The sequence below is a fragment of the Pongo abelii genome, chromosome 2 (assembly GCF_028885655.2).
Source record: "Pongo abelii isolate AG06213 chromosome 2, NHGRI_mPonAbe1-v2.0_pri, whole genome shotgun sequence".
NCBI lineage: Eukaryota > Metazoa > Chordata > Mammalia > Primates > Hominidae > Pongo > Pongo abelii.
In genome coordinates, this window is record NC_085928.1 from 165,258,904 (window position 1) to 165,272,575 (window position 13,672).

The following is a 13,672-nucleotide window of genomic DNA, read 5'->3' on the forward strand; positions in this document are numbered from 1 at the left end:
AATGGTACTGGCATCTTAATATGTGGCATTCGTGGCCAGGTTCAAATGGCAGTGAAGTTTCCTGTAAGTGCTAATGCTGTAAATGGGAATGTTGGCAAGGTAGAAATCCTCTGTCCAATTCTCCTGCTCATAAAAGAGCCGGGCCCATTTTTTAATCAGGTTACACACTATGGAACCCCAAAAGCAAGCAACTCTGACAAAGTTCTGGCCATTCTGAAGGCCAAATAGCTAACACAACAGCTTTTCATAATGGAGCTTAAAGACGTTCCACCCTGATAGCACTCCCAGAGATAACGGGAGAAGTCATAAACCGATTACAACAGCAATGCAACATCAGTCCCATAATGAGAATGAAAATCCCCTGGACAGAACATCCATATTTATTAAGCAACTCAGGCTGAAAATCAAGCGAATAAAAGGCCGTGTAAAAATGTTATCAATTTGATTTGCTGACAAACCCACCTCACCAAAAAGAATTATTGCTCTTCCTCAAGACACTATGTACATATCCTGACTGAGGACATTATTGCAGCTGAACTAATGGAGATGGAAAACATAACATTACCAAAATAGAAGCTTGAAAGTAGAGAGAGCCTCCAGGTCACAATAGTGTGAAAACACTGTATAGAATCATTCTTCTCCATCTCTCAAGTGCTACCCTTGGCAAAAGCAGCTTCAGAAAACAGCTGTGGGACCTGAAATTTTCAATCCATGACCAGCTACATTCTATAAATTGGGTTCTTTAAATTCTAACTGCAGCTGTTTAAGAATAAAAATACCTTCATCTGGCCACATGGCAGATAAAATGCCACTAGGTATACAGGAGTACCCCTTTATCCTTGGGAGATAAATTCTAAGGCTCCCGGTAGATGCCTGAAACTGCAAAGTACTGAACCTTATACATACACCCTTGTTTTTTTCCTATATATACATACCTATAATAAAGTTTAGTTTATAGATTAGGTCAGTAAGATATTAACAATAACTAATAGTAAAACAGAACAATTATACTGCAATAAAAGTTATGTGAATGTGGTTTCTCTCTCAAGATATCTTATTTTACTGTATCACCTTTCCTCTTGTGGTGAAGAAGGGACAGAGTAGGACAGTATGAGATTTCATCACACTACTTAGAATGGTACACAACTTAAAACTTATATGTTGTTTCTCTCTGGAATTTCTATTTAATATTTTCGGGGTGCGGCTGACCATGGCTAACTGAAACCATGGAAAGTGAAACCACAGATAAGAGGAGACTACTATACATACATTGGTGTCTCCATGCCCAAGCTTCAAATGTGGACTAAGGTCTTCAAATCACAGGACTGACAGAAATTGTTAGGAGGACCACAGAGATCATGTCACCAAATGCTAAGCCTTCAGCAACATCTAAATATTTAGGTGGTAGGCCTAATCACAAATGAAGCAAATTCCTCCTTTTAATGCCAACCTCCCCTCTATGTTATGCTCCTCACTTTCTCTGGCCATCATTATACGACCTGACAGCCTCATTCAATTCCCTAGGGTTGGTCATGTCATTCAATGCTTGCTCCTCCGAAAACACACAGACTTTCTGGAGAACAGTGCAATTCGAGAGTCAGACCAACCTCAGTTCAAATCCCAGCTTCCAAGCTTCCTAACCTTGGGAACTTAAGCCATTTATTTAACTCTGAGTTGAATCTCTAAGAAGAGATTATTCCCTCTTTCTTGATGGTGTTATAAGAATTAAATGAGAATGCATGGAAAACACTTAGCCAGGACCTGGTCCACTAAAGGTGCTAAAATCATAGTAGGTCCTCTTTTCCTTCCACAATACATTCAAATCCAAGGTGACAACCACGATTTCCAATAAGAAATAGGTCAAACACACAAAAACAAAACAAACAAACAAATACAAAGAAATAGGTCAAATGCAAAGCTGACCAAGTCTCTGAGATAAATATAATTATTTTCCTCAAGAAAAACATTCCAGAAACAGTAGTTCAACTTCTATTGTCCAGTTATAGATTATTCTAATAATAAGAACTTTAAGCCAAATACTAGGGAAAGAATTTACTGATGCAAGCTGGTGAGGAAGATATTTGGGAGCATATAAAAAATTGCATATCCTTTAAAATTATACCATAGCTGTGCATAGCCTCATTTGTACAAGTATCTGGAGGAGGTAACCTTTTGGACATACAGAGCCAAGTCGCTTCTTTGTATTACAGCAGCGATTGGAAAACAGGAAGTAAGAAGGTACAAGAGAAGGCTCTTGTTCAATGTCATCTACTGCACACAATTTCCAAAAGCTCCCATTTTAGAATTAAAAGACTACTGGAAAAGCAACAACTAAAAATCATGTGTACTTTATCATGAATTATCTTAATCAGATAACTTTCCTTTTTAATACCCCAAACAAAGTTGCAGGTTTAGAAGTTTTGAGTCGGTATAAGGAATTAATGACAGAAACATGGTTAGGCTTGGGTAGGATACTGATTTTGGACAGGTAAACCAAAAAGAGAAGCCTAGGTATCTGAAGGAACTGAAAAGCAAAAGAAATAGAGCAGAAGAGACAGAATTAACAAAGTTGTAAAATTGTCTAGAGTTGACTGTCACTTCATAGAGTCACTAAAAGTCATTTTCTGTACTTGAACCTCCAAGAAAATGTCACGATTTACAATGATAGGCAACCATCAGTGTGAATCCAATGAGGCTGTGTGCTCAGAGCATCTCTATGCATGCCAGACATGAAAACTTGTTGAGTGCTGAGCAAACAAAGGGCTGAATAATGGCTGAGAGCAGAATGTCACCTTGAGACCTCTTATTGCTTGAAAGGATTTCTTCCTCTTAATATTTTATAGCATCTTCATTATTCAGTTGTTTAAGCTACTCAATTGTTAATCACTATTGCTGGTATGTACTCTCTGCAACTATTGCAAAAATACTATTGAACAACTAAATTTACAGAGCATTCAATTTGTAGTCATCCTAATGTTTCTGTATGCAGGTAGTTTTTAATACCTGCCCATTTTTTAAGCATGTTGATTTACCTTAATAATATTACTGTCACTTTTGTAGCAGAAAATTCAAGCTAGAAACTATCTGACAAAGAAAGGCCCTTCCAGTTAAGCAGTCTTATCTCATTGTCCTACTGCTTTATTCATTGCCCTACACTTTCCACCATGCCTAGGAAAACCAGTCATCCCACTGCTGACTCCCAGCACATTCCCCACCAAAATCAAAAGACAATTCCCTGTGACTCATGGCATCTCCATTCAATCATAAGCCAACTCCCTTTTATCTTCAAACTCCCTTTGGAATTCTCCTCAACCTCCTTACCCTGGCTAAGCACCAGCTTACCTTCAAGGGCACTACTTCCTTTCTCCAAGGATGCTCTTTTGTATAAATCACAGAAGATTTAGATATAAACCAGAAGGCATTATCTATGCCTTTACTGCTACTTTTAAATGATTGTTCTTCTACACTCATTAAAAAATCTCTCCTCCTTTGAAGCTTATTCTATCCAGCTATACCTTTCTGGCATCTTCCAATCACCTTTTCTATAGCATTCTTTTTTTTTTTTTTTGATGGAGTCTCATTCTGTTGCCCAGGCTGGAGTGCAAAGGCGTGATCTCAGCTCACTGCCACCTCTGCCTCCTGGGTTCAAGTGATTCTCCTGCCTCAGCCTCCTGAGCAGCTGGGACTACAGGCGCATGCCACCAGGCCCAGATAATTCTTGTAGCTTTAGTAGAGATGGGGTTTCACCATGTTGGCCAGGCTGATCTCAAACTCCTGACCTCAAGTCTCAGCCTGCTTCAGCCTCCCAAAGTGCTGGGATTACAGGCATGAGCCACTGCACCTGGCCGCATTGTTTTTATACTTAAGTGTCTGGTTTACAGTTTTAATCTCCAATCTGCTCCTGTCTGCATACTTTGTAAATTAAAACACCATGTAACCATCTATTTAATCCCTTAGCACTGACCTCCTCAAGGCCAATAGTCCCTTGCTTCACTCTGTTTCCATGATGCTCACCCATGACACAATCTGGAAATTCTCACCTGTGACTAAGTCCCATTGCAATGACAGCTCTCTGTTCTCATTTTTTTAAAGTGTGATGACAACTTTCCACATTTTTCTATTTATTTGAGTCTTCTAGTCTCTTAATCTTATTTTATGGCCCCCTATCCACTTCGCTTCCTTTCCTAGAACCATGGAGCCCCTGTCAGTTACTTATAAGAGCTCTCACCAATACCTTGAAGATATTTAATATGATCTAGAAATCCCGAGACTTGGATCAATTCCATAATCTGTCTTTACTCCTTCTCTAAGCAGATGAGTACTGTTGGGGATGGGATCAAAGGGAGTCTAAGCATCCAGATTTTGAATCAGTAAAGACCGTTTTTGAAATCAGCTTGAGCTTCCCTGACTTACCTTGTCAATTCCTTTCCCATTCTCTGATGACTTCTTTAACAATTTGCTGATTTTAAGCCCTGTGGCCAATCTCCACTCACTTTAAACTGAGTGGATGATGTTCTCTTATACTTCTCTGAGAAAACAGGCATGCGCCCTTTCAAAAATTTCTTGTCCCCTTTATCCCACCTGAAAACAAACCTATATTATTTCCCCCACTTCCAAGTCTCAAAACTGCCCCCCAGCCTATATCATCAAACATTTGGATGCAGAAAAATGCCCAGTCACCAATCCACAGCAGGTAACCAACTGCCCACTAACATATCACCAACCTACATAGCAAAGGCCACCAACAATTCCCTGCTGTCAAATACAGCTAAATTGGATACTTAGTTTTATTTTACTTTTCTGTTCCCTGTGGCATTTCTGGCTATTCCTTTCTAACCCTTTCATCCTTTAGATCCAAGTACTCCTGTTCTCTGCACTGGTCTTGCTGGCTCCCCTCGTGCTCCCTACTCCTAATTGTTGTATCGCTGAAGTCCTCAGGCCTCTTTCTCTTTTCCCCTTCTCTCTGTAAATGATCTTGTACACTTCCATGATTTTAACTACCACATACCAAGTTCAGCATTTTGGAATCCTTATCTTGCCCAGACTCTTCATTAAGTTCAGACATTGTTATCCAAATGACTGATAAAGATGTTCACATACATGTTACAAAATCAATCTAAATTCAGCAGACGGAAAACTGGACTCATTTGGGCTCTTCTTCTCAGATTCCCTACAGTATGGGGTGGCACCATCCACCTTCTAGCTCTCCCCTTCATTCCTTTCATTCTTTTCTCTCACCAGTTTCCACTAAGTTTACCTCTTCAATACTGCATCCTTAACATCATCTCTTTCTCACTTAGTCCAAGATTTTGGAATCCTCCCTTGGATTCACTGTGATAGTCTTCCCACCAACTTCCGGCTTCCAGTTTCACCTCCCTTCTCCCTCCACAAACACACATGTCAAAAAAAAAAAACTTTTAAAATTATCCTTTCACACTGTTGCCCAAATAATCTTTCTAAACTGCAAATCTGATCATATCACTATAGATATTAAAACCTTTCACTGGCCCCTCATTACCAAAAACTAAAATTGAAATTCCTCACCATAGCACTCAAAACCCTTTACAGCTGACCCCCAGCTCCCTTCCTAGCCTAACTGATTTCTCATCACATTTTACCTCGCACTTCATTCTCTGTACCACCACTTCTATACCACTGTATATCAACCAACTGGTGGAATTTTCACATTGTTTCTCTCTCTCTCTCTCACAGGTGGGGTCTCACGATGTTGCTCAGACTGGAATGCAATAGCTATTCACAGGCACAATCACAGCACATTGCAGCTTTGAACTCCTGGTCCCAAGCAATCCTCCCACCTCAGCCTCCCAGGTAGCTAAAACTATAGGTGTACAATACCATGCCTGGTTTATATTATTTTTTTTAAAATGTTCATCCCTTCTACTAGACTGTGAACTCCCCGAAGACAGAATTCCTATTTTGCTTACTTCTGTATACTCACCACCTGGAACCCACTAGAAGTTTAATAAATGTTGGCTAATTGATACACCATGAAGTATCTTAAAAACAAAGAGCTTGGCCAGGCACGGTGGCTCACGCCTGTAATCCCAACACTTTGGGAGGCTGAGGCAGGTGGATCATGAGGTCAGAGATCGAGGCCATCCTGGCCAACATGGTGAAACCCCGTCTCTACTAAAAATACCAAAAAAATTAGCTGGGTGTGGTGGCATGCACCTATAATCCCAGCTACTCGGGAGGCTGAGGCAGGAGAATCGCTTGAACCTGGGAGGTGGAGATTGCACTGACTGAGCCTAGATCGTGCCACTGCACTCCATCCTGGCAACAGAGCGCGACTCCATCTCAAAAAAAATAAAAAATAAAAAAATAAAAACAAAGAGCTCTCCTGAACTATGTTTGCAATTTTATAATTAAAAATATCTTTCTAGGAAGACTTTAATTTTCATCATAACTTCTCAGCAACTAACGGTATGCTTCACAACTGCTAACACAGATCTCTTTCTCCCAATTGAACAATAAGGAGCCAGAGAGAATTATGAGTTAAGACTGACTTTACAATGAGCAGAAAAGTAGTACTAATTAGTGTGAGAGTGTGTTTTAGGTCTCCATTCTTTATACTAGACTCGACAGACTGATTAAAGGACAGGGTCACCCATACATACCAGAGCTCAGAAAAAGTGCACGTACCTTCCACACAGCGACAGCCCTCTTGCAGCACCCGTGCATACATATCCACTTTGGACTGAGAAAGGAGCTGGTCTCCAGTCAGGTATGTATTGTGAGAGGAAGCAATGTAGTAGTTGCAGAGGGGCTGATCCATGTCTTGGTACACTTCATGGTGCAATGGGTTAAATATGTCACAGGCAGGACTACGCATGAAGTTCGTGAAGCCTTTGGAAGAAAGAGAGTGACTTACTACAGCTTTCAAAGCATATATACTTAATGGCTCTCAGAGGGGCAAAAAGGGTCAAAAAATGTTCATGATGATTATTTTATTTACCCTCAGGATGGCCTTTGTGGAGAAAACTGGAGCAATGAGAGATTTGCTTGAGTTCAATAGTATGGTTTGGATATTTGTTCCACCCAAATCTCATGTTGAAATATAATCCCCTATGTTGGAGGTGGGCCCTGGTAAGAGGTGTATGGATCATGGGGGTGGATCCCACAAGGCTTGGTGCTGTCTTTGCAATAGTGCATGAGTTCTCCTGAGATCTGTTTGTTTAAAAGTATATGGCTCTCTCCACTCCACTCACTCTCCTGCTCCAGCTCAAGCCACGTGACCTGTTTCCTCCCACTTCACCTTCTACCATGAGTAAAAGCTCCCTCCAGCCTCCCCAGAGAAGCCAAGCAGACGCTGGCACCATGCTTCTGGTACAGCCTGTAGAATGTGAGCCAATTAAAACTCTTTTCTTTATAAATTACCTAGCCTCAGGTATTTCTTTCTTTCTTTTCTTTTTTTTTTTTTTTTTGAGATGGAGTCTCACTTTGTCACCCAGGCTGGAGTGCAGTGGCACAATCTTGGCTCACTGCAACCTCCGCCTCCCAGGTTCAAGCGATTCTCCATCCTCAGCCCTCCGACCAGCTGGGACTACAGGCATGAGCCACTGCGTGTAGCTAATTTTTTTGCATTTTTAGTAGAGACGGAGTTTCACCACATTGGCCAGGCTGGTCTCAAACTCCTGACCTCAGGTGATCTGCCCGCCTCGGCCTCCCAAAGTGCTGAGATTACAGGCATGAGCCACTGCGCCCGGCCACGTATTTCTTAATGGCAACACAAGAACAGCCTAATACAGTCAAATAGACAATGTCAGAAAATGAAATGTGACTTTTAGAATAGCCTTTTAAATATAACCTAATACATATATACATATATATATACATGTTGACTTTTTAAGAATTTTGACTAGGTAGAGGAGGGGCCAAGCCGTTTAGTGATGACTAAACTCAAGCTATGCTTATGCAGTGTGACTGATGCCATGCTAAAACCATAGTTATACCAACGGGTACCCTGAACAACCAGCAATTGATAGGTTATTACGTTCATCTGAAAAACAGTAAAGTCAGTGCCATAGTTAAGGTAGTAAGTCAAAAGTTAAACACTGTCTAAATTCAGGGTGTGATTGACAACCAAACTGGTTTGAAAAAATGCTGCTAATGGCTGGCACATTTTATAACTTTGAAATAGTCCTTTAAGATTATTTAGAAAACCCTATCAGTTTTTTTACAGTCTTTCAAAACATAATGCCTGGGTCAAAGAGGTTTTCACTAATATAACAAATAAATAAATGGATGACTCACAAGTACCTAAATAGAATAATTATTGGGTAAATTATTTCAAGTTCTCAAAAATCATTTGGTATAATTATATTTGTAACTATCCTTTGAGACTTAATTTCTTCATGTCAACTTTTATGTCCATAACTTAGGAAACCATGTTTAATTCCATCTTTTCGGGCCTCACCAAAGAAAAGATTCATTTCTTAGCACAGAAAAGGCCCAAGTTAGTTTATCATCTCTGGTTGTTTTTAAAACAGTGTTTAATGATATAAGATTTTATTTTATTTTATTTTATTATTTTATTTTTTGAGACAGAGTCTCATTCTGTCACCCAGGTTGGAATGCAGTGGCACAGTCTTGGCTCACTGCAACCTCCACCTCCCAGGCTCAAGGGACTCTCATGCCTCAGTTTCCTGAGTAGCTGGGATTACAGGAATGTGCCACCATGCCCAGCTAATTTTTGTATTTTTAGTAGAGACGGGGTTTCACCATGTTGGCCAGGCTGGTCTCAAACTCCTGGCCTCAAGTGATTCCCCCTCCCTCAGCCTCCCAAAGTGCTGGGATTACAGGTGTGAGCCACCACACCCAGCTAATGATCTAAGATTTTAAATTATTCTTCTTCATTTTAATTACCTACCACCACAGGAAGTAAATAGATGGTATTAAACCCCCCTTGTTCACACTGATCTGGGAGCAGAAGAAATGAGGGGGCCAACGGTCAAAATTGGTGAGATAAACCACGACTTTGCATGCTCTTATAGGCAGCTGGTCTTTCATTAAAGATCATCTGCTCTGCCTGAAAGATCCTCCTCTTGGGTGACAGCCTACACAGTATTTCTTTACATATTTTAAATATATATACATACATGTAGCTGTATTTCTACCATATTATTTATGTCTAACATTCCAGGAGCTAGATTCTGAGTATATAACTGTGGGCAAATTATTTAACTTATTTGAGCCTCACTTCCTCAACTAAAAAATGAAGTCATTGTATTAATGAGATTTGTGGTTCCAACAGCTTCTGCAAAGCTACCAATTAGGAAAAACAGTCAGTTGCTACCATTTTAAAAGAAACATGGCAAGTCACTAGTCTCAGAGAGAACTTATTTTAGGACTGAATTTCCCTTCATGAAATTATCAGGCTAATTTCCAAAAATTAGCCAGTTGAGAAAAGCCCAAATATGTCATGGCATCCATCACATGTGGTGATATCAGGTAGACTTGAAGTGGAAAATGCTTATGGGCATTGCAAAAGTAAGAGAAATAGCAACATCATGGTCTTTGCTTTGCAGGAAAATATATGTGTGTTGTAGATTTTGTTTGAATTATTTATTAATATAATCCCATGGATATCTCCTGATTTCTTTTCCTAAAAATTTTTGCTGGAATTTAACTTAACAGGCTGAATCAAGAAATGAGAAGTAAAGAATATTGGTTATTTTACCTTCTATGCCAAGAACATTTTTCACCTTATTTTCTTCTGAAACTTCAAACTTCTTTATGATGTCAAGACAATAGTCCGTTGTCACATTATTCATCTAAGAAAAACAGAATACTAGTAGAGTACCTGCAATTTCATAAACTATCTTCGTCCGCAGTAAAAAGACATTGACTGATTTTGCATTCTTTACACCGTGCAAAGCACCTAAATGAGCAGGGTTTGGGGTTACTAGTGTCACAGCTACTTTATCGTTGGAGAATGACCATGATCTCAATCTTCCTATGCATCTTTTAGATTGAATCAGTGAAAACAGCCCTTCAACTATTAGACAAATGTTCTCTGTGAAGCAATGAAATAAAATCAGTTATCAATGTGAATCCATTGCCAAAAATACTCTCACTATAAGCTAGCAGCTATCTGCAAAAATTAACGTTTCCTACACAAACACACTAAAGTTTGCTGATCATAGATATATGTAGAAAAAGAATGATTCCCTACCAAAACAGAATGTTTCTAAGTAAATGTACCTCCGTGTGTGTGTGTGTGTGTGTGTGTGTGTGTGTATGTGTGTATCCATAGAACCATCCACTGAGCACAGCAGTCTGCCATGGTAATTCAGGAACACAAAGGTTAGCAAGAGGAAATAAAAATGAAAAGCTAGGTGAGGTAGCTAGCACAACAACTCTGGAGCTAGACTGCTTGCATTCAAATCACCTAGTTCATATTATTAATAGTGTGACTTTGAATAGGTCACTTACCTTTTCTGTGGCTACCTGATAGTGGAGTGATAAGGATTAAATGAATCAATATTTGCAAAAACATTGTGTGGCACCAAAAAGGCAGTATATACTATTATTAATCTTATTGAGTCAGTCTCAAATTTGCTACATGAACAATATATGCTGAGTGTCACTGGGAAAAGTAAACTCTTCGGAAATAATTTCTTTAATTAAACAGCAACATCAAGAATGTGATATTTTGATCAAAAATCCATTTAGTCCCACAATGTAACATTGACATTTAAAAATATTAATGAATAATTATAGAGGAAGATAATTTTGTGAGCTAGTATTTCATATTTTAATTATATTTTCTCAAATATTCCATTTTTGTTTAGGTTTAACACTTAACGTTTTAATAAAATCTAGTTTTTCTAAACAGTCTATTTAAACTGGGGGTGAAGCACTGCTGTATGGCTGTTTTTTATCAGTTCAAAAGAACACACAATGCTTTCTTTCTTTTCAAACCAGCATGGTGGCTGATGCATCCTTTGAGTAAATTTTATAATTCTTATTCTATTCAGGGGCCCATATTACCAGAAACCACTTGAAAGTATTATAAATAAATGAAACTGCAATACCTCCAAGGAACTCTACTGACCCAGGCAGGCATTGAGCAGCTCATTAATTTGTCTGCTGTGAGCTAGAGAAATTTGGCACATGCAGTCTAAAAGATACATAATTTTTCACAAAATAAAATGAACAAAATTGATAACAATTTTACATGCCATGTGAAGACTAAGTTCACTTTGCAATTATTTTGTTTATAAGGCCACTTGTTCAGAAATGTAGAGGTCTTAAACTGGACTCAGGTAGACTACCAGAAGCCCATGTGATCTTAAAAAAAAAAACAATAAAGAAACAGCAAAACAACTAACTCACTGAGATGGAGCTAACTGCAGGGGAGCAGAGAATATGTTACTAATTCAGGATACAATGCAGACTTTTATAACAAAAAACATCATATTTGAAAATATTCCTTGAATTAGCAAAAATAGTAAGCATTCTGTGAAGTTCATAAATTTCTGGGCACTGTAAAAGAATTAATGGGAAAAAATAATCTACTTTCTACCAAAATTGATGTATTAAGGATTGACTCTTTGCAAAATACAGTAAAACCCCATAATAATGAGAATTGAAATGTAAGAGTCAATCGACTCCCAACCTTCCCCAGCCTCTGATCTCATTTAATTAATCTCCCAACAGCAAAATCCTGCATTTTACATAATTGAGTTTTTTAAGACTTCATTTAAGTTATAAGTTTATTGTATGACTGAAGGTTCAATATAGGTTAATGCTCTTTACCGTCCTTCTTCACCCTGTTTTGCTTCCTATTTGACAGAGCTGATAGGGAGAAATAGGAATTTCTCCCTTCTCCCTATTACTCTAACCCTGTTTCCTATGGAGTTCATTTGAAAGTTTTGTTTGTCATTGAACATCTGAGTCACTTGCTGTCTCCAATACTGAATATTGTTCTTTCTACACTAGGCAACTGGTGCTAAAAGAAGAACTTAAGATAAAATTTGATTTATTTTAATAATGACTCTACATTTATATAATGCTGTCAATGTGCAGTAAAGAGCTTTTACACACATAATCTGAAATAGTTCTTACAATAGTCTTGTAAATTTAGTGTTTTTATCCCTGCCTTATAGATAGAAAAATTAATGTTGAGAGAGGTTAATTAAACATCACCATCAAAGTCACAAAACTGTAAGAGGCAGAACCAAAGATCAAATTTGGACCTTCTTGACTTCAAGTCCAAAGCACTTTCTTGTATAACTGTTCTCTGGGCATTTTTCTTTATTTCTATTGAAAAATTAAAATGCTTACTTTTAAAACTGATAGGTTTTTTTAATTTCAATATAACTGAAACTCCTAAATCATTTCTTTACTTCAAATCAATTATTACAATTTAACTTCTTTCATTATTCAAGATTAGACTCCATTCTCTTTTCCTTTATTTACTGTAGTTCTTTAGTCTCATCCAGAAGAGAAAAGACTCACTGGTCCTCACATTAAAGGACAACTAATTTCAGATAAATTAGTTGTAGAAACTAGTCGTAGATCTATAAAATACCCGTATTCTGACACTACCTATTTATCCTCAGACTTTCTGTAAGTTTTTTAGCAAAATTTCCCTGTGAATGAAAATTTAAAACAAAGTCAGAAGGGGTAAACAATTATATTTCTTATGGCTATGGTTCTCAACAACACCAAGTGCAAAATCAACATATCATTTGCAAAAATTCTAATATTGCTAAACCTTACTGGCTTATTTTTACCAAAGTGATATATTTGTAAATAAATAAGTCAAAACTAAGATCTTTATAACTAAAACCAGAAGTCCCCCGCCTATACCCAGAATCACTCCCCAAAGTCAATAATGCCAATATTTCTAGATATTTCTTTTGAAATTGGTCTTTATATATGTATTTGGAGACGGAGTCTTGCCTTGTCACCCAGGCTGGAGAGCAGGGATCTCACTGCAACCTCCGCTTCCCGAGTTCAAGCAATTCTCCTGCCTCAGCCTCCAGTGTAGCTGGGATTACAGGAACGCCCCACCATGCCCTGCTAATTTTTCGTATTTTTAGTAAAGACAGGGTTTCACCATGTTGGCCAGGCTGGTCTCGAATTCCTGACCTCAGGTGATCTGCCCACCTCGGCCTCCCAAAGTACTGGGATTACAGGTGTGAGCCACCACACCCGGCCGTCTTTATATTCTTAATTATTGTGTTTATAATGCTATATTGTACACTTTAAAACTTATTGACTTCTTATTGTGTTACATATTATGTTAGATCTTTAACATAATAATAAGATCTTCTGGATCAGCAGATCTGCTTCTCTTTGCCTGTCCTCTCAGTATAATTATATCATCCAGTTTTTATGAAATATATGGTGTTTAAATTATTCCAGGTATGCAAATGTTGAACAATGCTGAATCCGTTGTACACTGTGATTGTTTCCTTTCTCATAGAACATTTTTTATGATTACTTGCTGCCATTCCTACGCATTTGGTTAACTTGTAACATACCTATCACAAATTCTTCCCAATGACTCTAATGGTCTCTCAAGTTCCACATAATGAAAGGAAACAGATAATCCATGAATTGTGCTTTTTTTCTCCTTACAAAAGTTCTCCTTCTTTCCTGCTGGTTGGGTTCTGGAACAGTATTCAGCTTTTGCTCTGAC

General features: G+C 38.3%; 1 protein-coding gene across 4 annotated transcripts in view; it reads right to left on the bottom strand.

The window, feature by feature from the left end:
- PLCH1 (phospholipase C eta 1) overlaps window positions 1–13,672 on the bottom strand; it is a 262,198-nt gene that overhangs the window by 63,584 nt on the left and 184,942 nt on the right. For all 4 annotated transcript variants that reach the window (XM_054552881.2, XM_054552879.2, XM_054552880.1 and 1 more), the window contains 2 exons: window positions 9,701–9,794; window positions 6,664–6,867 (listed from right to left, as the gene is read on the bottom strand). In XM_054552881.2, the coding sequence (XP_054408856.1) occupies window positions 6,664–6,867; window positions 9,701–9,794 (298 nt within the window). The remainder of the gene's footprint in view (window positions 1–6,663; window positions 6,868–9,700; window positions 9,795–13,672) is intronic.